The sequence below is a fragment of the Microcaecilia unicolor genome, chromosome 1 (genome assembly GCF_901765095.1).
Source record: "Microcaecilia unicolor chromosome 1, aMicUni1.1, whole genome shotgun sequence".
Classification (NCBI taxonomy): domain Eukaryota; kingdom Metazoa; phylum Chordata; class Amphibia; order Gymnophiona; family Siphonopidae; genus Microcaecilia; species Microcaecilia unicolor.
In genome coordinates, this window is record NC_044031.1 from 346,108,798 (window position 1) to 346,132,500 (window position 23,703).

A 23,703-nucleotide genomic window follows, 5' to 3' on the forward strand; every position below is an offset into this window, starting at 1 on the left:
GATACACCTGGAAACAGTGGCTACATTCAATCCCGCCACTCTTTTGCCAGCATCTGAGGGACCACCGGATCATGACTGTATCCAAACCATGGATGAAGTGTACTCCAGTCGACCAGATCTTAAAGATGTTCCTTGGAGGGACCCAGATGTAATTTATTTCACAGATGGAAGCAGTTACGTGGAGAACTCCAAGCGATTGGCAGGCTATGCTGTGGTGACAGAGGACAAGGTGATAGAAGCAAGGGCCCTGCCCCAAGGAACTTCACAACTCTACACGCTCATGGAGCTTTGTATAAGGAAAAGGGACTCATAAATGCCGCAGGCCAACCTGTTAAGTATGGACCCGAAATACTGCAGTTGCTAGAGGCCGTTTGGGCCCCTAAAAAGGTAGCTGTCATTCACTGCCGGGGACACCAAAGGACAGATACTCCAGTGGCCCGAGGGAATCGCCATGCTGATCGGGTGGCCAAGGAAGCTGCTCGAGGACCCCCAGCAGGTACTGTGACCCCCCTGTTCCAAATTCTACTGCAAGAATGGACGCCTATGTACACCCAAACGGAAGAGAAATGAGCTCAAGAAGAAGGGGCAGTAAGGAGACCTGATGGCTGGTTACATCTCCCTGATACCAGAGTTCTGGTGCCACGCCACCTAGCTTGGCCTGTAGTGTCTCAAGCTCATGACCTGTCACACTTAGGGAAGACAGCACTAGCCCGCCTACTCAGTCGAGTAGTGGTCCTGGAAGGATTGGATAGTCTGGTTGCCACTGCCTCTGTCCGATGTACTCTCTGTGCCCAGAATAATGCTCGTCAGGGACCCCGTATTCCACCAGGAGTTCAGTCCAGAGGACTAACACTCTTTGAGTCCCTAGTCATAGACTTCACAGAAATGCCCAGGAGCGGTAGGCTCCGATACCTCTTGGTCATGGTCTGCACTTTCTCTGGGTGGGTGGAAGCATACCCTACAGTCACTGAGAAAGCCACAGAAGTAGCTCGAGCCCTCCTTAGGGATGTCATCCCCAGGTATGGACTGCCCCTTGCCATAGGCTCAGATAATGGTCCCGCCTTTGTTGAAGCCACACTTCAGGCCCTGCCCCGTGCATTGCGCATTACCTGGAAATTGCATTGTGCTTACCGTCCCCAGAGTTCAGGGCAGGTTGAGCGGGCAAACAGAATCTTGAAAAATAGCCTAGCAAATAGCCTAGCAAAGATCTGTCAGGAAACCCAACTGAAATGGCCACAGGCACTGCCACTAGCCCTCTTTCGCCTCCGATGCACCCCAACTAAAGGAACGGCCCTCTCTCCCTTTGAAATTGTGTATGGGAAGCCCCCAGCCATTTTGCAGGGAATTAAGGGAGACATAGGGACTTTAGGGTCTGCCCAGGTGCAGGAGCAGGTAGCCCTCTTGGGCCGGATAATTTCTGAGCTTCAGTCTTATGTGAGAGAAATAAACCCTGTCCCCTTCCAGGCTCAGGTACATTCCTTCCTGCCAGGGGATAGAGTTTGGGTGAAAGACTGGAGGCTCCAGCCCTTGGGGCCCCGGTGGAAAGGACCTTTTACTGTTTTGCTTTCTACCCCTACAGCTGTGAAGGTCGCAGGGATAACTCCATGGGTCCATTGGTCTCGAATCAAGTCTGCTGACCAGACTGAGCCCAGCACGGATCAGACGGAGCCTAAACAGTGGAGAGCAGAAAGTGATCCAGTGGAGCCATTGAAGCTGCGCTTGACCCGAACCAAAGAATCTATTAGCTGAAAAGAAGGGTCAACTGCATACCGCAGGAGCTGCTGGACTTCGGCTTCATACTGAGACTCTTTCTTGCCTGATTCTGGCTTTCCTGGAATTCGAGAGCTTGATCCTTGTCAGTTGAGGTTCTATCCCAACTGGTATAAGAACTCAAAGACTGAGAACATTATATTAGAGTAATCTGTGACTAGCACAGACTGTTGGAATATTATTGCTTGATTAGTTTGCTGTATTTGTTTTAGGTTAGGAAGAAAACTATAATCCCCAGAGATTGAGTTGTGAGACTTATCTCTGCATAAGCTGATTTTAGTCTCAAAGGGGGGAATGAGGCAGCCTGGGCAGAGAAATCATATTTGTTAATTCTGTTTAACTTTTCAGTCCTGCAAGTGATGGAATGCCATCTGGTTTTAATTTACTCAAAAGTCTAGCTTTTGCTAGACTAGAGGTTAGAAAGGTCAGTGAGAAATGAAACTTTCTTTGTCCCTTTTTGAGTGATGGATTGTTAAGGCTAGGTATTATTTACCACATCTGGATGCCATTCAATCTCGAGGGGATCAGCAAGCAAGGCATACTGGACAGTTTCGCAGGCAGTTTAATGCTGGTTAGAAGAAGATAGTTTAGATATAGATAATTCTAGATGATTTAGATTTTGTCTTATAAGGAATTCTGATTTCTGCTTATTTTAGAATATGTTTTATTCTGTTTAATTAATAAGTTCTATTTCTATGTAGAATATCTTTTCAATCCAGTGTCTGACTTTTCAAGTGAGCTTTGTCTGCAGTTTAAGAGGTCATCATCTGGTTTGAATTATCCAGTCCTAGCTAGGTGAAAGAGGTCAGGACAAGTCAACTCTCTTCTCCTTGATGAATAGCTAAATGTAGGACTGGTCTCCTGAAAGTAATAACAAACCATGTCTGTGTGCCATTAAGCAAGATTGGCCCCTCAATGAACCCAGTTTAAGCTATGACTGGGAATATGAGAATTTAATAATAAAATACAGGAGATAGGTGCCACATTGTCTAGTTTGAGAGGCCCCAGGTCATAGGTCAGTTTAGGAAATATCTCAAACCTATGTAACTGATATTTTTAAGTAAATGTGTAGAGATAATTAGTTCAAGACAGGGTAATCAATCTATTCTTTACCATCTGGTGAGAAAGGGGGGCTAGAGAGGTGTAGGACCCTATATAACTGGGAGCAGAAGCAGCTTACGTTAGAAGAAGAGAAGGAGCAGAGACGAGAGAGACAAGACACAGAGAGCTGAAGAGAAGGAGAGACCTAGAGCTGATGTTCTACTTTGTTTGCTGGCAAATAAAGAAGATTTCTCTCTCATTCTGGTGTGTGGTGTTTGACTCCTGAAGTACCACAGATTCTGCTAACAATAGTGGTAATTCCTGCAACATTCCTATTGTGGATGTGTTTCTTTTGTACTGACATCAATAAAAAACGTTGAACATAAGTAACCTAATAACAGGTCCCAATTTTGCATTCCCACCTAGGCAATCTGTTATAAAATTATCCACAGAATGATTAAAAGATGTCCTGAAGCTGAAGTTTTATGGCTCTAACAAACAGTGTTTAAAAATCTCCATATACACTAACAAATGAATAACATACACCATCAAAACTCTAAACATTGATTAGTCCACAATTTGGAGAACATCCAATCACAAACTGGAACAAATACAAACAACCACCCACCAGTGAAATAAAAATAAAAAGAAGCACCACAGAAAACTGTTTTAAGTTACTGGAGTAGAAGGCTGAATCATAGAACTCTTCGTGTAATAAGGAAGACATTGGACTGACTCTAGAAAAAAACAAATCAAAATAAAACCAAACCAAAGCTAAAACCAAAAATAAAATAAAATGAAAACCTTGAAGAGAAACTAAACATTTACGTGGGAAATTCAGGAAGAAGGACGCGCCTAACTAAAGCACCCTTTCCACATTAGAGAAAGCCTTAATCTTACTCCCAAGAAGGGAGTTTTCCTGTGTCTAAGAACAAATAAAAAATAAATTTGGCCTCAGATTCTAATGCAAAATTCACTATTAAAGTGCATTTAGTTCCTATTCCTTCTCTAACATCCACTATCACAGAAATATTCAAATGGACATTCCGCAAGGGCGGGACCAGAGCTGAGAGAGAGAGAAGGGAAAACTGAACTAAGGGCCGAGACTGCACACTTTTTACCGCGGCTGCCGGCCGCTGTAACCCCGACGAGGTAAGTCCAGATGACTTTTAAAATTCGGATGGGGGGCCTGGAACTGGAAGGGAGGGAGGGAGGGAGGGAGGACGGGAGGGATGACGACCCTGGAACTCGAAGGAAGGGAGGGGGGACCCTGGAACTTGGAGGGAGGAAGGGACAGAGGGGGGACCCTGGAACTCGGAGGGGAGGGAGAGAAAGAGGGGAGGGGGACGAGGGGGAGAGGGAGGGGGACGGAGGGAATGCACCATCTGTTAAAAAAAAAAAATTTCAGCACCCCCAATCATTTTGAAAAGTTGGATCCTATGGATTCAGGGGATGATGAGACTACTCCACTTAGTCATATAATAAATTCTGAAAATTTATGGAACAAGCAGAACTTCAGATATATAACAGTTTTATTCATCAGTCTTTTCACCACCAAAGAGGTAGAATCAGAAAGTAACGCTCTGGCTTTGCCTTTCTGTTTCACTATTGCTTCTAAAGATAAAACACACACAGCTTCTGCTAACATGTCTCCAATATTTAGAGCAGTGGTTCCCAAACCTGGTCCTGGAGACACCCTAGCCACTCAGGTTTTTAGGACATCCACAATGAATATTTATGCAAATCTCTCTCATGAATATTCATTGTGGATATCCTGAAAACCTGACTGGCTGGGGTACTTCCAGAACCAGGGTTAGGAACCACTGGTTTAGAGCATATTTGAATATCATGGTCAAACCATGGCAACAAACACATTCTTTGTGATGGTCAATGATAGTGGCTACTAAATGAAGACTGTCCAGGTCTCAACTGATATAATGGTCATGGTCTAGCAAGATGTTAAGACATTGCAGCAATAAAACAGACATTTCAGTTGGTCCAACTGTGGTCAATCTTATACATGATTAACTGTGAATGTGAATTTTATAATTGGCTAGTAAATCATGGGGGAAGTAACCTGCACTGCATAGCAGATACAATCCTAACAACCTTGGAAGACAGACTTGAAGGGCCATGCTGGTTTTTATCTGCTGTCATCTACTATGCAACTAATATGCTACATGTTTAAAGCTGAAGCCATTTTGTAACACTTAACATTAAAAAATTCCAAAAACAATATAAGTATAATTGTGCATGCCAGGAAGATGTGCATGGTTTGGGAGGCATACATGTCAGAGATCATAATAGGCTGTGCTTTACTGGGAATTAAGCAATAAAGTTAGTGCCCCCCCACAACCCCTTTAAATAAAACATATTTCTTGCAAATCAACTTGTAATGGAAAAATAGTTCCATACCTGTAAAGTTTGTCGTACCAGGGTAGCTGTGTAATTCAACATAGAGTGCAAAATGTCAAGTAGTGAAAGCAGCTGTGTATTTGCTGTTTTCAGGCAACCTTTGTCATCTGATTCCAGATACAGTGCTGCCGTTTCAATCAGGATGTTACAAACTTGATTGACCAGCCCTGAATAAAGAAAATTAAATGCACAGTTAAGTCTGATTCCTGTCACTCCAATTTTTACCTTGATTATCAGTACACTTATGCAAATGGTCATCTGTGATATGGTTCAATAGGAAAGAAATATTTTATATGTCAAACTAGTCTAGTGTAACGTTATTCTACAGTAACTTCAAACATTCTCAACAAAGCCAGGCTTGGAAGCAAAATATTGACAATGTCATAATGATAAATTTTACATAATAATAAGCCTAATATAATCAGAAATGGACATAAAGAACAGAAATCAGTTAAGTTTCAATCATTTTTATTAATGTTTCCACAATCAGCTGTTACATTTCACATTGTATAATAGTTTCCACAGTTATTTTGCCATGCCATGTTCTGTACATAAAAGCATGAGCATTTGAGTTCTCCAGTATTGCAGTGATGGTGGTTTATTCCCAAGCCACTCCTGTAAGATTGCTTTTTTTGCTATCACTGTAGCTCTTTTTACAAAGTCAGTAAGTCCTTTCGGAGTTGGCTTGCTGAGCCCTGGATGTCCAAAAAGCAACTTTGGATCACAGTTCCATCTTTGAGACCAGAGCACTGTTACTTGTCTTAATATACTTTTCCAAAACCAAGCTACTTTTGGACAAGTCCAAAACATATGAGCCAGTGTGGCCCCTTCTTGATGGCACTTCCCACATGCTCCATTTATTTATTTGTTGCATTTGTATCCCACATTTTCCCACCTCCTTGCAGGCTCAAAGTGGCTTATAATACATCATGAATAATGAGAGTACATGAGAAAGTATACAATTAGCAGTGCTTTTTTTGTAGAAAAAAAGGTGCCGGTACTCATTATGGGCGGGGTCACCACATATGGCTCCACCCCTATGATAGCCACACCCACATTAGCCACACCCCCTATACCAGCCATGGCGCATATAAACAGACATCATTGAAAATATTACAGTACTATAGGAGAAAAAAATAACGTGATTTTTTTCATTATAAATAATATCTGTAAGCTCTTACAGCTCCAGTATACCCAGTGCAAAATAAGACAGCCAATGTAAATTCTCAAATTGGACATATTACAAACACTAAAATGAAAATAAAATGATTTTTTTCTACCTTTGTTGTCTGGTGACTGTTTTTCTTTCCATATTGGTCCCAGTCTGTGATTCTGCTTTCCTTTGTTTTCGCTTAACTCTTCTGTGCCATTTGTCATTTTTGTCTCCTTTTTCTTTGCTTTCTTCAATATTTTTCAGGCTCTCTCTCTGTCCAGATTTAATTCATTCTTACTATCCATTCTTTAATTTCCTTCATCTACCTGTGGCTTTTCATCTTTTCCTCACCCTTGTTCTCCCCATGCCCCTTCCTCTTATTCTCCAGTCTTTCTCTATTCCCCTTTTCCATCCAGCAGCTCTGCTTTCTCTCCCCATCCTTCCAGTGTCTCCCCTATTTCTTTCTGCATTCTTCCATCCAGCGTCTTCCCTCTTTCTCTCCCTAGCCTTCCGTTTTCCCTCTCTCTCTCCCCATCCTTCCATCTGTTTTTCCCTCTCTCTCTCTCCCCATCCTTCCATCTGTTTTTCCCCCTCTCTCCCATCCTTCCATCTGTTTTCCCTCTCTCTTTCCCCATCCTTTCATCTGTTTTTCCCCTCTCTCCTCAATCCTTCCATCTGTTTTTCCCTCTCTCTCCCTATCCTTCCATCTGTTTTCCTCTCTCTCCCCAATCCTTCCCTCTGTTGTTTTCCCTCTTTCTCTCTCTCCCCATCCTTCCATCTGTTTTTTCCCCTCTCTCCCCAATCCTTCCATCTGTTTTTCCCTCTCTCTCCCCATCCTTCCATCTGTTTTTCCCTCTCTCTCCCCATCCTTCCATCTGTTTTCCCCTCTCTCCCCAATCCTTCCCTCTGTTGTTTTCCCTCTTTCTCTCTCTCCCCAATCCTTCCCTCTGTTGTTTTCCCTCTTTCTCTCTCTCCCCAATCCTTCCCTCTGTTGTTTCCCTCTTTCTCTCTCTCCCCATCCTTCCATCTGTTCTTCCCCTCTCTCCCCAATCCTTCCATCTGTTTTTCCCTCTCTCTCCCCATCCTTCCATCTGTTTCCCCCTCTCTCCCCAATCCTTCCCTCTGTTGTTTTCCCTCTTTCTTTCTCTCTCTCCCCAATCCTTCCCTCTGTTGTTTTCCCTCTCTCTCTCTCTCTCTCCCCAATCCTTCCCTCTGTTGTTTTCCCTCTCTCTCTCCCCAATCCTTCCCTCTGTTGTTTTCCCTCTCTCTCTCCCCAATCCTTCCCTCTGTTGTTTTCCCTCTTTCTCTCTCTCCCCAATCCTTCCCTCTGTTGGTTTCCCTCTTTCTCTCTCTCCCCAATCCTTCCCTCTGTTGGTTTCCCTCTTTTTCTCTCTCCCCAATCCTTCCCTCTGTTGGTTTCCCTCTTTCTCTCTCTCCCCAATCCTTCCCTCTGTTGGTTTCCCTCTTTCTCTCTCTCCCCAATCCTTCCCTCTGTTGGTTTCCCTCTTTTTCTCTCTCCCCAATCCTTCCCTCTGTTGGTTTCCCTCTCCCTGCCAAATTTCCCGCGAACGGCGCGAAGTCGCGACGCACGCGGCACCAGCCCCTATTTCCGGCCGCTGCTGCTTCTCCTGTTGAGCAGCAGCGGCCGCGCTACACAAAGAAAAAGAAGATTAAAAAAAAAAAATTGAAACCTGGCTGAAACGCGGCACCCCGGCACTGTAGACAGCCATTAGGCATTGGCTGTTGCCCCGCAGCCGCTCCTCCTCTTGCCTCTACGTCACTGCCCCTGGAGGAAAACCCCGGAGGAGCGTAGTGACGTAGAGGCAAGAGGAGGAGCGGCTGTGGGGCAACAGCCAATGCCTAATGGCTGTCTACAGTGCCGGGGTGCCGCGTTTCAGCCAGGTTTGAAGTTTTTTAAAAATCTTTTTCTTTGTGTAGCAGCCGCTGCTGCTCAACAGGAGAAGCAGCAGCGGCCGGAAATGGGGGCTGGCACTACGTGCGGGACATGGACTCAAGGGGGGGGGGGGGGGGAGCAAAAAAAAAAAAAAGGTGCCGGTACGCCGTACCGTTGCGTACCGGCATAAAAAAAGCACTGACAATTAGTAATAACAGAAGGATTTTGGGTAACATGATAATGAAAAAACATGATCGTATTTTAGCAAGCAATCATAGTAAGAAATATTTAAGAATTATATAGAAAATGTGCATTTAGTAGTAGTGAAAAACATGGTAATGGTGAGGCTCCCATATGGAACGCTCTTCTAGGTGCCACATAAATCCTTAGTGCGAATTTGTATTGTATTTCCCAATTTTCTGCCAGTTTTGTAGTTTGCCAGAGTGTCCGCACATGGTCCTTGAACATAGTCTCTGTTATCTGGCATCCCAAATCTTGGCTCCATTTTGTCGCATATCCCGCATAATCCGGCTCTGGCATTGTATCTCGGGTGTGGCGGTGGTGGTAGGCCATTGGTACTTTCAATTGCGCCTCCAGCGATATGGCCGATGCCAATTCTTCCCTCACATCCTCGGTGAGGTCTGTCCAGGGCAGACTAGATACATGGAGGGGCATAATCGAACGCGAACGCCCATCTCCATGGGCGTCTATGTCCGAGAACGGGTACATGAAGGGGTGGGACACTCCGTATTTTCTAAAAAAATGGGCGTCCATCTTTCGTTTCGAAAATACGGTTTGTACGGACCAAAATGCCATGGGTTTAGTCGTTTGTGAGCTGGGCGTTTCTTTTTTTTAGTGATAACGGAAAATAAAAACGCCCAGCTCAGAAACGTCCTAATCCAAGCCATTTGGTCATGGGAGGGGCCAGGATTCATAGTACACTTGCCCCCCTGACATGCCAGGACACCAACTGGACAACCTAGAGGTCAGTGCAGTGGACTTCAGAAAATGCTCCCACATGCATAGCTCCCTTACCACGGGTGCTGAGCCCCCAACCCCCCTCCCCCAAAACCCACTACCCACAAATGTACAACACTACCATAGCTCTTAGGGGTGAATGGGGCACCTACATGTGGGTACGCCTGCCTGACGTGCACTGCGGTACCCACTAAAAGTGCTCCAGGGACCTGCATACACGCAGGCCTCTAGGACTTGTTGCTGCTGTATAACCTTGGCACACCAGTTGACACCTGAAGACTAATCTCTTTGAAAAAGTCCTTTATTTGAATAAGCACGTTTACTCACAGTTAACTGCAGATCAGAGGTTGTGCCCCACTGGCAAAGAGTCTTCCTGGTACTGAGATTAGCAGTAGGTCAGAGCTGGCAGAATGCTGTACAATGCCCTCTTTCAGCAACATTCAAGGGAAGAACTAAGTGCTGTAACGTGGCTAACACATGAAAGGGATCTAAAACTGTGTTACAAAAATGGCCACTACCTCGTGGACTACCGGAAACAAAACAGGGCACACTCTGACCCAGTAAGCAGGGGGAAAAGCACCATGGGAGTAGAGCCTACCAACTACCAACATTGTGAGCAGTTAACACAAGCAACTGGAATCACGGAGCCCAATACCCTACACCCACCACAATGCATTGCTGATGTGACTCTGCAATGCGCATAACAGAAAAGGTGTCACACTCACCCAAGAGCCACATCACAACCAGGGAAAGGCTGTCACAGGATAGAACACATTCTGCTGTCATGGAGGTGGGTACAGCATTTGAGGCTGGCATACAGGCTAGAAAACAAAGTTTTTAAAGTGGGGTTTTTTTTGGTGGGAGAGGGTTAGTGACCACTGGGGGAGTCAGGGGAGGTGATCCCCGATTCCCTCCGGTGGTCATCTGGTCAGTTGGGGCACTTTTTTGGGACTTGGACCTGAAAAAAAAGGGTCCAAATAAATCAGACCAAATTCTTGTCAAAAACGCCCTTCTTGTTTCGATTATCAGCTAAAGACGCCCATCTCTCCTCGGCCGATAACCACGCCCCAGTCCCGCCTTCGCCATGCCTCCGACACGCCCCCGTCAACTTTGTTCGTTCCTGCGACGGAATGCAGTTGAAGACGACCAAAATCGGCTTTCGATTATACCGATTTGGTCGCACACAGGAGAAAGACGCCCATCTCCCAATTTAGGTCGAAATATGGGCCTCTTTCTCTTTCGAAAATAAGCTGGATAGTGTCTTAACTGATAATAATGGAAATAGTCTGTTGCGCTTATTTTGTACTGGGCTCTCAATTCTGAAAACGATTTAATCTGCCCTTCATCCGTGAGCACATGATGCAGGTACTCTATCCCCTTTTCTTTCCATTTCTTAAATGCTACATAACTTCTCCCAGGTTCAAACCCTGGGTTACCACAAATTGATAAATAAGGGGTAGCTTTCGGTGAGAAGCCATGCATACGACAGATCCACTTCCACAGTGCTCTCAGCGTAGGCAAAATATGTGATTTCTGCAGGACTTCTGGGGGGTGATGCTTGCTGCCATGCAGGAATCCTGTAAAATTGTCTGAGCCACACAGGTTTAGTTCCATATGTGTAGCTGAGTATTCACTTGTCTGTCGAAACCAGTCATTTAAGTGTCTAATTCCACAGGCTACCTTCAAATATCTCAAACTCAGGAAACCCAAGCTCCCGTATTCTCTTGAGATCTGCAGAATCCGCATAGCAATTTTTGCTTTCTTTCCCTTCCAAAGGAATTTCTGCAATATCTTATTTATTTGTCATTCCACTTTCCTTGGAAGGTAGAGTGGGAGTGTTTGAAATACATATAACCATCTAGGCACGATCATCATGTTGTATAATGCTATTCTGCCAAGCAGGGAGAGCGGTAGAGGTTGCCACAACTTTAATTTGTCCGCCATGTCCTCCAGTAGCCTGTTCACATTCTGGGCACACACCTGAGCTAGATTCTGTGGAATTTGGACTCCCAAGTACTTAATCACATCTTCAGATTCCTTCACTCCCAACTCCTCTAACCCTGTGTCACCTACCCCAGGAAAGATGGCAAGCCAATGTGATTTGTGTGCATTGATTTTGAACCCCGAAAGAGCACTGTATTGTTCTATCCGCATCCAGAGCTGTCTCAGTGAATTCTGGGGGTCCCTCATCACTATCAACAAATCATCTGCAAACGCCAAAGTCTGCACTACTTCTCCACCCACCTCCAGGCCCTTTATCTGCTCATCATTCTTTAGAGTGCGAAGCAGCGGCTCTATAGACAATAAAAACAGTAAGGGTGAGAGGGGGCATCCTTGACGAGTCCCTCGCCCTATGTCCATAGAATCTGCTCGCACTCCGTTAATTAATACAGATACAGTAGGTTTAGTGTATAGCGTTTGCACGGCCTGTAAATACCAGCCATCCAACCCTGTATATTGTAACACTTAAACACGAACTCCCATCCTATTTTATCAAATGCCTTTTCGGCGTCAAGACTTAGGAGGATGGCTGGTATATATCATTCAGTGTAAAAAATGTAACGAAGGATGCTATATTGGAGAAACAGGCCAGATGCTTAAGACAAGATTCAATTTACATAGACATCACATGAACAATACTGGTGCCAGTAGGGTTCCCACGCCTGTTGGTCAACATTATACAGGACCAGGACACTGTACCAGTGACTTCACAGTGAGAATCCTGAAAGGTAACTTTAAAACCATACAAGAACGCAAGACCTTTGAAGTCAGAATGATTGAATATTTTAACACCCAACAGAAAGGACATAACAAGGACCTGGGGTTCCTAGCCCATTATAAACCATAAAGCTGTATGTCTCTGTTGATCACCCCACCCCTCACCTATCTACACCCATCCTGTTAGAATATCAATGATATGCTTTGATGTCCCCCTGCATACCTCCGACCCACCCCCATCCTCCCACCCTGTCAGACTGTCATAGTAATGCTTGAATGTTTTCACTTATACACTGTCAGCTAGCAGATTTGCTTATTTCCGATCTGACGAAGAAGGGCAACCTTCAAAAGCTAATCAGGAAATGTATTAAGTTATGTCCAATAAAAAAGGTATCATCTTATTTTCTTTTCCATGTTTTATTTTGTTTGATTTCTATTGATAACCTTAAGAGTGGACTAACACGGCTACCACACTCCTCTACTTAACATGTGTGAAGAGAAAGAATATACTGGTAGGGTTATAATACCATCCGCCAGGACAGAATGAACAGAAGGATGAACATATGTTTACAGAAATTAGGAAAGTTGGCAAATTGGGCAACATTATAATAATGGATGATTTCAATTACCCCAATATTGACTAGGGAGGTAAAATTCTTAGATGTGATAAATGATTTCTTCTTGGAGCAAAAAGAATCCGAATGAAGAAAATAAGAAGTAACATACGCAGTGTCAAGCTAGACGCTCTAGCATACCAAGGGCGGGGTTGTGGGGGCTATTCACCCCGGGTGCAGACAGCAAGGGGATGCATGGAGCAGTTGTATGGCTGTTGGCTCTGCTGGTTCCCTGCACCCTCTGACATTACTTCCTGTTCTGGGTCAGAACAGGTGAAGCAGACAGCCATGCGACTGCACTGTGCACCACCAGGTGGTGAGGATGATGCACTTTGGAGGAGGGGGAGGTGGGTGATGCACTTTGGGGGGAGGGGGTGATGCGCCTCGGGGGGAGCGTAGCGGTGGCTGACTCCAGGTGGCAGACAGCCTAGGTACAACACTGGTTAGGTGCAAGCATTGGTGAAGAAGGCTAAAAGAGAATATGAAGAAAACCTGCTGTGGAGACAAAAATCAGAAGCAGAAAGCCTTTGAGGGAATCAGTGGGACCGTTAAATCATGAAGGAGCATAAGGGACAATGAGGGAGGACAAGGCCATAGCGGAGAGATTGAATGAATCCTTTGCTTTGATCTTTATGGAAGATGATGTAAGAGATCTACCTGTACTGCTAAACGGTTTTCAAGGGTGACAACGTGGAGGAACTGAAAGAAATCTCGGTGAACCTGGAAAACATACTGAGCTAAATTGACAAGTTAAAAAGAGTGATAAATCACCTGGACTAGATAGCATACTCCCCAGGGTACTGAAAGAACTCACTCATTAAATTGTTGATCTGTTGTTAGTGATCTATAACCTGTCGCTAAAATCATCTGTAGTACCTGAAGATTGGAGGGTAGCCAATATAACGCCCATTTTTAAAAAGGGTTCCAGGGGTGATCCAGGAAATTACAGACCGGTAAACCTGACTTCAGTGCTGGGGAAAATAGTGGAAACTATTATAAAGAATAAAATTATGGAAAACAAAGACAAACATGGTTTAATGGGACAGAGTCAGTATGGGTTCAGTTAAGGAAGTCTTCCCTCGCCAATTTGCTTCATTTCTTTGAAGGCGTATACAGACATGTGGATAAAGGTGAACTGGTTGATGCAGTGTATCTGGATTTTCAGAAAGCTTTTGACAAAGTTCCACTAGAGACTAGTGAGAAAATTAAAATGTCATGGGATAGGACAAAATGTCCTTTTGTGGATTAGGAATTGGTTATTTGACAAGAGAGGGTAGGGTTAAATGGCCATTTTTCTGAATGGAGGAGGGTGAATAGTGGACTGCCACAGGGATCTGTACTGGGACCGGTGTCGACTGGAAGAGGAGGGAGGCAGGCATGCTGCGTCCCTCCTCCAACAAAAGGTAGGGGGGGCCGGGAGGGGGGTTGTCACCCACCACGGACCACCAGGGATTGAAAGAACGCTGGGTGGGGGCAGGAGTTGGGGTGGGCTGGAGGTCAGGGTGGCAGGGTGGGAGAGGGTTTGGTTTGGCCGGCGGCCACGACATTTTGTGGGGGTTTGGGGGGGGGGGGCTGGAGACTCTCCGGATCTCCAGCCCTTCTTGAACATGGAAGGGGTGGAATAGTCAGGGGGACCGGAGGACCACCGGACCTCCAGCCCCCCCCCCCCCCCATTGCTGGGTGGGAGGGTGGGACAGCGTTTGGCCGGCGACGGCCACAACATATTCTGGGGGTTTGGGGGGGGAGCTGGAGACCCACCGGACCTCCAGCCCCCTGTTCGCGTTCGCTTTTGGGGGGGAACGGGGGCCTGCCAGCTTGCAACTGCATGCTGGACAGGGCTCACCATTTCTCCCCAATGATCCGCAAAGTGTAACGCCAGCTCGGAGCTGGCGTTGATTTTGCTGTGGCCAGCGACCCAATCTTTGGCGCGCTGGACGCTGATCATTGGGGAGGAATGCGTTAAGCGCTGATTAGCATGCATTTGCAAGCTAATTGCGCTAAGAGCCCTGTTTAGCATGCATTTGCATGCTACTTGCGCTAAGAGCCCTCGAGTGCGATGTTTCAGGCACTCGAGGGCTCTGATCATGGGTCGGCTGCAAACTCCGGCGCTAGTATGGCGTTAACAGCCTCTAGTGCCGGAGATTGGTTTTGATCATGAGGGCCAAAGAGCTGTAGTGAGGAGGGGGATAACATGCCTTTAATCATGCAATTAATTGCAATTATAAATTGTAATCAAAATGCAATCTTAAAGAATAAAATGTAATGAAAAGATAAGAAATACAAAATACAAATTTCCAAGTTACAAATTAAAGAACCTAAACCAGCATATAGAATAGCTATAAACAGCCTTACAGTTTTTATTTATTTTATTTTGGCCCAGATTTTCCAATTGACATTGTTTCAATGTGGCTTACAAACCAAATAGAGTAGTTACATTTGATGAAATGATCTGTGTTGGTGGCAGGAAAGAAAGATGGAGTTCAGATTAATGACAAAAATCAAGTTATTAAGGAATTATCAGATTAAAAGATCTAGTTTGGAGTCCCCTTGAGTCTTCGTATAAGAACCTTTTGAAGAAGAATGCTTTGAGGGGGTCTTTTACTAAGGCGTGCTGACATTTTTAGCATGCACTAAAAATAGGCATGCGCTAAATGCTAGACGCCAATGTATTCCTATGGGCATCTTTAGCATTTAGCGTGTGCCTATTTTTAATGCACACAAAAAATGTTAGCGTTCCTAGCTAAAAGACCCTATGAGTTGCTTTTGGAAATTCCAGTAGTTGGTCATGTTATTATTTTTTAAATTTGTATGAAGCTTTTATTAAACATTGAAAAGCCTTTAAACAGACATTAAAACAACATAGCAAAAACCAATCACAGTACAATAACTCCAATGTCCAATATACCCCAACTAATATGAAACTTACAAGAAGCCTAACAATATCAATGTCACACATAAAACAGAATTACACCTCAATTTTATAAAACCTTTTTTGTTGTTTTTTGTTACTAAACCATAACACCCACCCCTCCCCTTTCCTCCTCCCCCCAACCCAAGTGCCCCGCTTAACAAGAACAATGTTTCATAAAAGGTTCCCAAATTGCCTCCCATTTCTCCACAGTACTATCACGCACCACCCGGAGTCTTTCCATCTCACAAATATACCATAATTTGTGCAACCATCGTGTCTGGGGCGGAACCTTTGTAGATTTCTAATGGGCAGCTACCACCACTCTTGCCGCCAACATAGCTTTCCTTACCAACAGGGCTTGATTTTTCGTGAGACCTGGAGGCTTTTTTGCAAAGATAAAAAATTCCGGGGACCATTTAATTGGTCTTTGTAACCAGTTTTGCAATTTATGTTGTATCATTTTCCAATATGCTCGTATCTTAAAACAAGACCACCAAATGTGGCCCATAGTACCCTGTTGCCCACATCCCCGCCAACACACTGCTGAAACCCCAGGAAACATTTGATGTAACCTTACCGGTGTCAAATACCACTGATACAGTACTTTAACTACGTTCTCCTGGAAGGGAACTGAGATCGAAATTTTTGACCAATTATTCTCAAGAGAGGACCAATCCATTTCATCGATCACCCCCAGTTCCCTCTGCCACCTATCCCGATGAGCTAGGTTAGTCTTCACTTTCTGACCCATGTAAGAGTATAAACAAGTAATAAGACCCCTAGTAGTTTTAGAATCTTCACAAAGGTCCTCAATAAGAGTCCTCATGCAATAGTTGATCCTTGATTTCTTTAGAAGATAGAAAGTGCTGAAACTGAAAGTATGCGAAAAGCTCATGGGACGAAATATGAAATTGTTCCCTCAAAGACTGAAATGACACCAAGCTACCCTCATCAAACAACTGACCCCATGTCCCCAATCCTAACGCTCTCCATCGAACAAAAGGCCCGGGCGAAAGACCCGGTGGAAAAAGTGGATTATTCGCAATTGGAGATAATTTAGAAAATATTAAAGCCGAATTAGTGAAAAACCCATCCCAATAGAACAGTGTAGAAAAAATCGTGGGGCACAAATCTCCCATTAGATTCCTATATTTACTAGGAAGCCACATCAAATATTGAAGTGGCAAGGATCCCACCTCAGCTTGCTCCAGTTGCACCCATAACTTATGTGGCCGATCTTGGAACCGCTCAAACACAGCCCGCGCCTGAGCTGCCTTATAATACCACACCATATTTGGGACCCCAAACCCTCCCCTCCTACGCTCTCTGTACAATAATACCCTGGACAACCTAGGACGTTTATTGGACCAAACAAACCGGACTAATCTATCCTGCACTTTCGCCAAAAAGCGTCTAGAAACCTTGAGAGGAAGTACTTGAAAGAGATATAGCAAGCTAGGTAAAACATTCATCTTTAACACTTCAATTTTACCTAACCAAGACAGATCCGTAGTATCCCACCTCTCCAAATCACTATAGATAGTCCTCAAAAGAGAAGGGTAATTAGCAGAAAATAAATCCGAAAGATTAGGAGTAATAGTAACCCCCAGGTACTTAATACCCCCAATTACCCACCTAAAAGAAAAAGAAAAAGAATGCTGGATGGACTTCAAAATCAATTGCGGGATTCTAATGGCTAAAGCCTCAGATTTATTCACATTCAATTTAAAACCCGAAACCAAAGAGTATCCGGACAGACACATCATAAGGTTAGGCAAAGAGAGCAACGGTCTTGTCAATGATAAAAGCACATCATCTGCAAAGAGCGACAGCTTATACTCCTTGTCACCCACCATAATTCTGGAGATATTGGGATCCGAACGAATAGAAATCGCCAAAGGTTCCATAACCAAAGCAAACAGCAATAGCGAGAGAGGACATCCCTGCTTAGTTCCCCTAAATAAAGGGAACATTGGAGAATTACTTCCATTAACCTGAACACAAGCCCTAGGAGTGGAGTAAAGAGCTTGCACCCATCTATAGAAACCCTGACCAAAGCCAAAATGATCCAAGACTCGAAGCATAAAGTGCCAGCGGACTCTATCAAAAGCCTTCTCAGCATCAAGCCCCAGAAAACAGACCGGAAGATCCCGTCTCTTGGCTACATGTATCAAATTAATCATTCGAAGGACATTATCCAGGGCCTGACGCTGAGGAATAAAGCCAGTTTGATCAGGATGAATCAGGTCAGGTAGCACTCGTGCTACTCGGTTAGCCAAAACCTTCACCAGAATTTTTATATCAGAATTCAATATAGAAATGGGGCGATGGGATGCACAGTCAGTCTTATCTTTACCTGGCTTTGGAATAACCGCTATCCAGGCCTCCATCATAGATGAAGGAAACTCCTCACCCTCCAAAATCCCTTTCAAAAGCTCTGTCAATAGAGGCGCTAACTCCCCCCGGAAGGTTTTATAAAAGTCGTTAGGCAACCCGTCCAAACCTGGAGATTTCCCATTTGGAAGCAGCTTCATCACTTTAGAAACCTCCCATCTAAAGCTACCTTCTGATTTACCGTGAGAGTAGGCAAAGAACACGAGGACAAAAAGTTATCTATCTGTTCAGGGGATGGGGATACATCGGATGTATATAACTGCTGATAAAATGATTGAAATTGTTCCCTGATCTGCCTTGATTTGGTCACCAAACCACCTCTACCATTCTGCACCTTGAGGATAGTATTGTCCACCCGACGCTCCCTCAATTTAACTGCTAAAGCCCTACTAGGTTTATTACTAAGTACATAATGAGAGTGCCATTGTTGATCTTGAACAAATTGCAACTGGTCAGAATATATCTGGTCCAAACGCAATCGACGAGCTTGAATCTCCCTTAAAGTAGCTACAGAGTGCGAAAGTTTATGCTGTTCCAACAACCGATTCATCTGCGTAGTACATTTAGCTACTTCCGCCCTCTGCAGCCTTGCTCTATAACTAGCTTTTTGTAAGAAAAAACCTCTACAAACTGCTTTAAGCGCATCCCAAACCACCCCCAATGAAGGCCCCAAATCTACATTAAACTCCAAATACTCTTTTAACATCATCCGGTAACCTGCCAGCAATTCCTGATCCCGCAATAAAGTGGTGTTCAATGACCATCTGCTCTCCCTCCCCTCCCCACTCAAAGAAGACAAGCAGACCCAAACCGGGGCATGGTCAGATAAGGTGATAGTACCAATGTCCGAAGTCCATCCAGAATGCGTCAGAGAAATATCTACAAAGACATAATCAATACAAGAGTAAGTGTTATGTGAATGAGAATAATAGGAATAATCATGAACCCCCGGATGTGCAACTCGCCACACATCAGCAAGGCCCAAATCCCAAACAAACTTATTAAGGCCTCTAGAAACCAAAACATCCCCCCCCCCCCCCGAAGGCAAACCAGACCTATCCAATCCCGGGTGCTGAGTGGCACTGAAATCCCCCCCCTACAATCAACCTCCCAACTGGACAGGTTGTGAGTCGGCCTATCAAGCCATGCAAGAATCTATTCTGCCCCTCGTTGGGAGCATAAACAGAAGCCAGATTAACAGCCTCATCCCCCAACTGTAAACTCAAAAGCAAGAAACGTCCCTCTCTGTCCCTTTGAATTTTAGCAACCTGAAACTGAAGGGAAGAATGTAATAGGATGGCCACACCCCTTTTCTTAGACCCATCAACTGCAGAAGCACAAAATACAGAGGGATACTGTGGGTGTGATAAAAACTTTTCATGGTCCCCTCTCAAATGAGTTTCCTGGAGAAATACCACCTGCGGCTTAAGGTGCAACAGTTCTTTACATAATTTCTGGCGCTTTTGTGGAGAATTTAAGCCTTTAACATTGTAAGACAAAAATTTTACATCAGTACTCATTACTGGTAAAACTCTAGTAGCCACTTAAGAAGAGAATAGAGAAATGAGAATCCTCTGAAACCTAAAGCAAGTTTGTGTGAACCATAGCAGTAGAGGAGAACTATAAACCCCCCCCCCCCCCCCCTTGACCCACTAGAAACTCTCCCAACCTCCCACCCTCCCCTATCCAATCCCCGACTCCCTCATTCACTTCCCCCTTCCTCCCCCCAAACACTCCCCCTCTCCCTGTCATCCACCCACCAGACAGTACCACCCGGCACCGAATGGGCTATCAAGAGAAAACAACTCACAGACTAAACAAACCACCCAACCCATACCCCATCATACCTTCAGCACATTATACCAAATCACCCACAACCAATCCACCTTATACAGTAATTATTCCTCATAACCATAATCCAGCTGCCAAATTACATACCCAATTCCAGTACAACATCATATAGAACTGTAACCAAATCAGTCTGTGAACAGATCAATCTAAGTCCCCTGCTTCTTAGCTTTCTGTCCAATTCTCTTCCACTTCTGTAACTTGGCTATCGTAGAGGACGCCATCCCTGCAAGTGGAACTGCAGTCGGAATCAAACCAGCCTCATGCAGACTCTGCCATGCTTCAGTGACCCTGCGAAACCGGAGCCGTTTGCCCTTTAACTCGAAACACACAGCAAAGGGAAAGCTCCATCGATAAGCAATCTTTTCTTTAATCAAAATTTCAAGGACAGGCTTCATAGCCCATCTCTGCACCAGCATGTACACGGAGATATCCTGAAAAACTGCAACTCGCACTTCTTTATATTCCAGCGTTGTTAGCTAGCGAGCCCTCTGCCATAACAGCTCCTTGAAAGCATACGAGGTAAAGCGCACTACAATAGCTCTGGGTCGATTTTCCACAGTTTTACCCAGCACTCTATGCGCCCGATCAATTTCCACCTCGCCCGAAGCAAATTTTTCGCCCATTATTTTCACACACAGGGTTTGCACGAGGGTGGGCACATCCTCTCCACCGCCATTCTCCAGCACCCCCCAAAATCTCAAATTGTGCCTGAGACCCCGATTTTCGAGGTCGTCCAGTTTATACTGATTCTCCTTGGCTTGCTCCGACAGTTGCTTTAGGCGCGAGTCCACCGCTGCATTAGTGTCAGTTTGCTCATCAGCCCGCTCCTCCAATGCCTCCACTCTGCCCCCCAGCTCGCGCAGATCAAGGCTGATAGCGTCAACATGTTCCAAAATCTCCACCTTAGAGGCTTTGATTTCCTCACGAATCGCCTTCAAGCACTTTGAGAAATCGGTTGGCAGACTTTTCTTTTTGGGAACAGAGCTCCGCTGAACCACATGGGAGGATGCCGTATTGGAGTCAGACGACTGCCTGAACTCTGGAGACACATGGCACGACAGGCCCTTCGCCATTTGCCTAGCGGAATGGCGTTCCCCCTCCCGATGTTGTGATGAGGATAATTTGCTCATTTTAATCCACAAGATTTTCTGACCTCTTCCAGCCACTCAATCAGCAAAAAAGTAATGGATGGTCACGGATGAAGGTTCAAAAGTGTAGGTAAGTGCAGGAGCTAGATTTTTAGGCAGCCATCTAGCCTCATGACGTCACTTCCTCCCTTCGTTGTTCATGTTATTTAAGGCTTTTGGGAGTGCACTCCAATTCTGTGTGCATAGATGTATGAAGCTTGACAAGTAAACTGATAAGTATCGCAGTCCCTTGTAGTTGGGGAAGTGGAGTGTAAAGCAGTTTTTCGATTCCAAATATAATTTTGTAGGCAAGTATACATAGCTTGAAGGTTATTCTTGTCTTGATGGGGAGCCAATGTAAGGCCTGGAGACATGGTGTGGTTCTGTTGTAGTGAGATTTTCCATGAATCAGCGGTGTGGCGATGTTTTGTACCGTTTGTAATTTTCTTAGGACTTGATCTTTGCACCCAGCATAGATTCCATTACAGTAGTCTAGCCGCCTCATAATCGAAAGTTAAAGACGCCCATATTTCGACCCAAATCGGGAGATGGGCGTCCGTTTCCCGTGGGTGCCCAAATCGGTATAATCGAAGCCCGATTTTTGGCGTCCTCAACTGCAGTCCATCATGGAGACGAACAAAGATCACGGGGGCATGTTGGAGGCGTGGCGAAGGCGGGACTGGGGCGTGGTTATCGGCTGAGGAGAGATGGGCGTCTTTTGCAGCCGCTAAGAAAGAAACACAGACAGGTAAGAGTCAGGACTGAAAGCTGCCAAGCAGCCACTAAGAAAGAAACACAGACAACCAAGAACTAGACAAGGAATACAGACCAGAAACAAGACTAGGAAATAGGCAATAAACCAAAGCTAAACTACACACAGACTGACTGGACAAGGAACTCAGACAAGAAACTAGCCTAGGCAGAAGTGCAACAGCGCATACCAACAAACCCAGAGACCTTAGGCGATGCAATGGCCCTGCTGAAAGGGCCAGGTGCCTAATAAAGGCAATCAGCAGCTGAGACTCAGCTGCAGGAATCTCAAGGCAGCTAAGGGTGAGGCTAGCTGCCAAACTTCCAACCAAGTCTGGAGGGCTAGAACATCTGGACCGGACTGGAATGAAATCTGGAACGTGTAGGGAGACAGCAAGACAGTCCACGGTAGCCACCGGTCCCGGCCACCAGAGGGCGAGGCGAGCACAGCCAAGGAAAACAGTCACCATCGTGACACCCTTCAGGGGTGAGGTGATCACTGATGGACCTATCCCACAATAGCCAGGTCCCCTGCAACCAGTAACAGAATCTATGACAAGGCAGAATTGGTTTGTAGAGCCTGAGCTCTTTCATTACAACTTGGGGTCCATGGGTCAATTTTAGCAGACAGTGGAAAAGGTGCCGGTACTCAGTACCCCCAAGTACCCCCTCAAAAAAAGCCCTATATATATATATATATATATATATGCTGGCTTCATATTCGGTGTTCTAGGCCTGTGTGTGTTTTGAATAATTATAATGAAGATGTATGCAAATGAATATGCTAATGTACCACGTCCCACCTGTAGGGAAAGTATTGGGTTAATCATTTTTTACATATTGTGAAAGATCCGTCCCTCCTCCAGGGGTTCTCAGGATCCCATCTCTTGCTTTGGAGACTCCGGCTGTGGGCCAAGCTTCATGCCCGGCCCCATAACCCACTGTAATCCAAAGGGCACAACTCGGGTAACCAATAATTCCAAAAGAAAAACCCACAAGTTTTTATTTCCTTGGTGCTCACTGTCCAGCAGTTCAAAATAAAACAGGAACAAAAACACAGCCCCCACCGTTTTTCCTCTTCAATGGAATCAGCACAGCAGGGTAAAAAGAAACATAAACCCCACTGCTTTCAGAACTCAGTTCGTTCCCTTTAAACAGTCCTACAGCCTAGCGCTTCACCCCACTGGGGAGCGCCTGCAGGCTCCAGCTCAAAAAAGGCAAAACCACCGCTACATGTCTTCCCCAGGTGCAATGGCAAACAGTTCAAAAAACATCTTCCTTTCTCTTTGAGGAATTCAAACAGGAAAAAACAATAATCCCTCCCAAAACAACACATTTTTCACTCTAAGTAGTTCAGCAGCACACAGTTCAAAACAGCTTGAACTCTATGGGGAGATACAAGGGTCCCACCCTTTCTGGGTCACACTTTCACTATCACTGACCCTCCTCCCGCATGACCTTTTTCTTTCTTTTAACACCACCCTTTGCCCCCCCCCTCGCCAAATGAAACTGTCAAACTACGTCCACGGGTACACACCTGTTTTTCTTAGGTACATACCTGTTTTTCTTAGGTATTATACAGGTTCTTTCATTATACATATATGTGTTTACCTATACTATTTACACTTCGAGCCCTGTTTACTAAGCCGCTCTGTAGGCGCACTAGCATTTTTAGCACGTGCTAATGCTAGAGTCACCCACAGGAATATATGGGTGTCTCTAGCATTAGTGTGTGCTAAATTTTAGCGTGTGCTAAAAATGCTAGCGCGTCTTAGTAAACAGGGCACTTAGTTTTTCCTAAATAAAGGTTTGGGTTTTTTTGTGTGTTATATTAGGTCACATATATGTAATCAGTAATAGGTAGTAGAAAGGCTTAATTTACTTTCATATCACATATCTGAGTGTTTTTCATATCTTATTGTAGGCTAGTTGGTACCAACACTAGTTTCAGTATTTATATCAACGCTTATACATAAATACACACTAACTACTGGATTCAATATAGCACACCTAGAGATCTGCGCTGAAATCCAGACATATTCTATAACAACGTGCGTAACTTAATTGGCTTAACAAGTCAATTAGCG

The 23,703-nt window shown here is 44.8% G+C and overlaps 1 protein-coding gene across 1 annotated transcript in view; it reads right to left on the reverse strand.

The window, feature by feature from the left end:
• ULK4 (unc-51 like kinase 4) overlaps positions 1–23,703 on the reverse strand; it is a gene marked incomplete in the record, with an annotated part of 1,752,451 nt that overhangs the window by 212,110 nt on the left and 1,516,638 nt on the right. Inside the window, 1 exon segment of the mRNA XM_030209369.1 lies at positions 5,227–5,393. Within this exon segment, the coding sequence (XP_030065229.1) occupies positions 5,227–5,393 (167 nt within the window).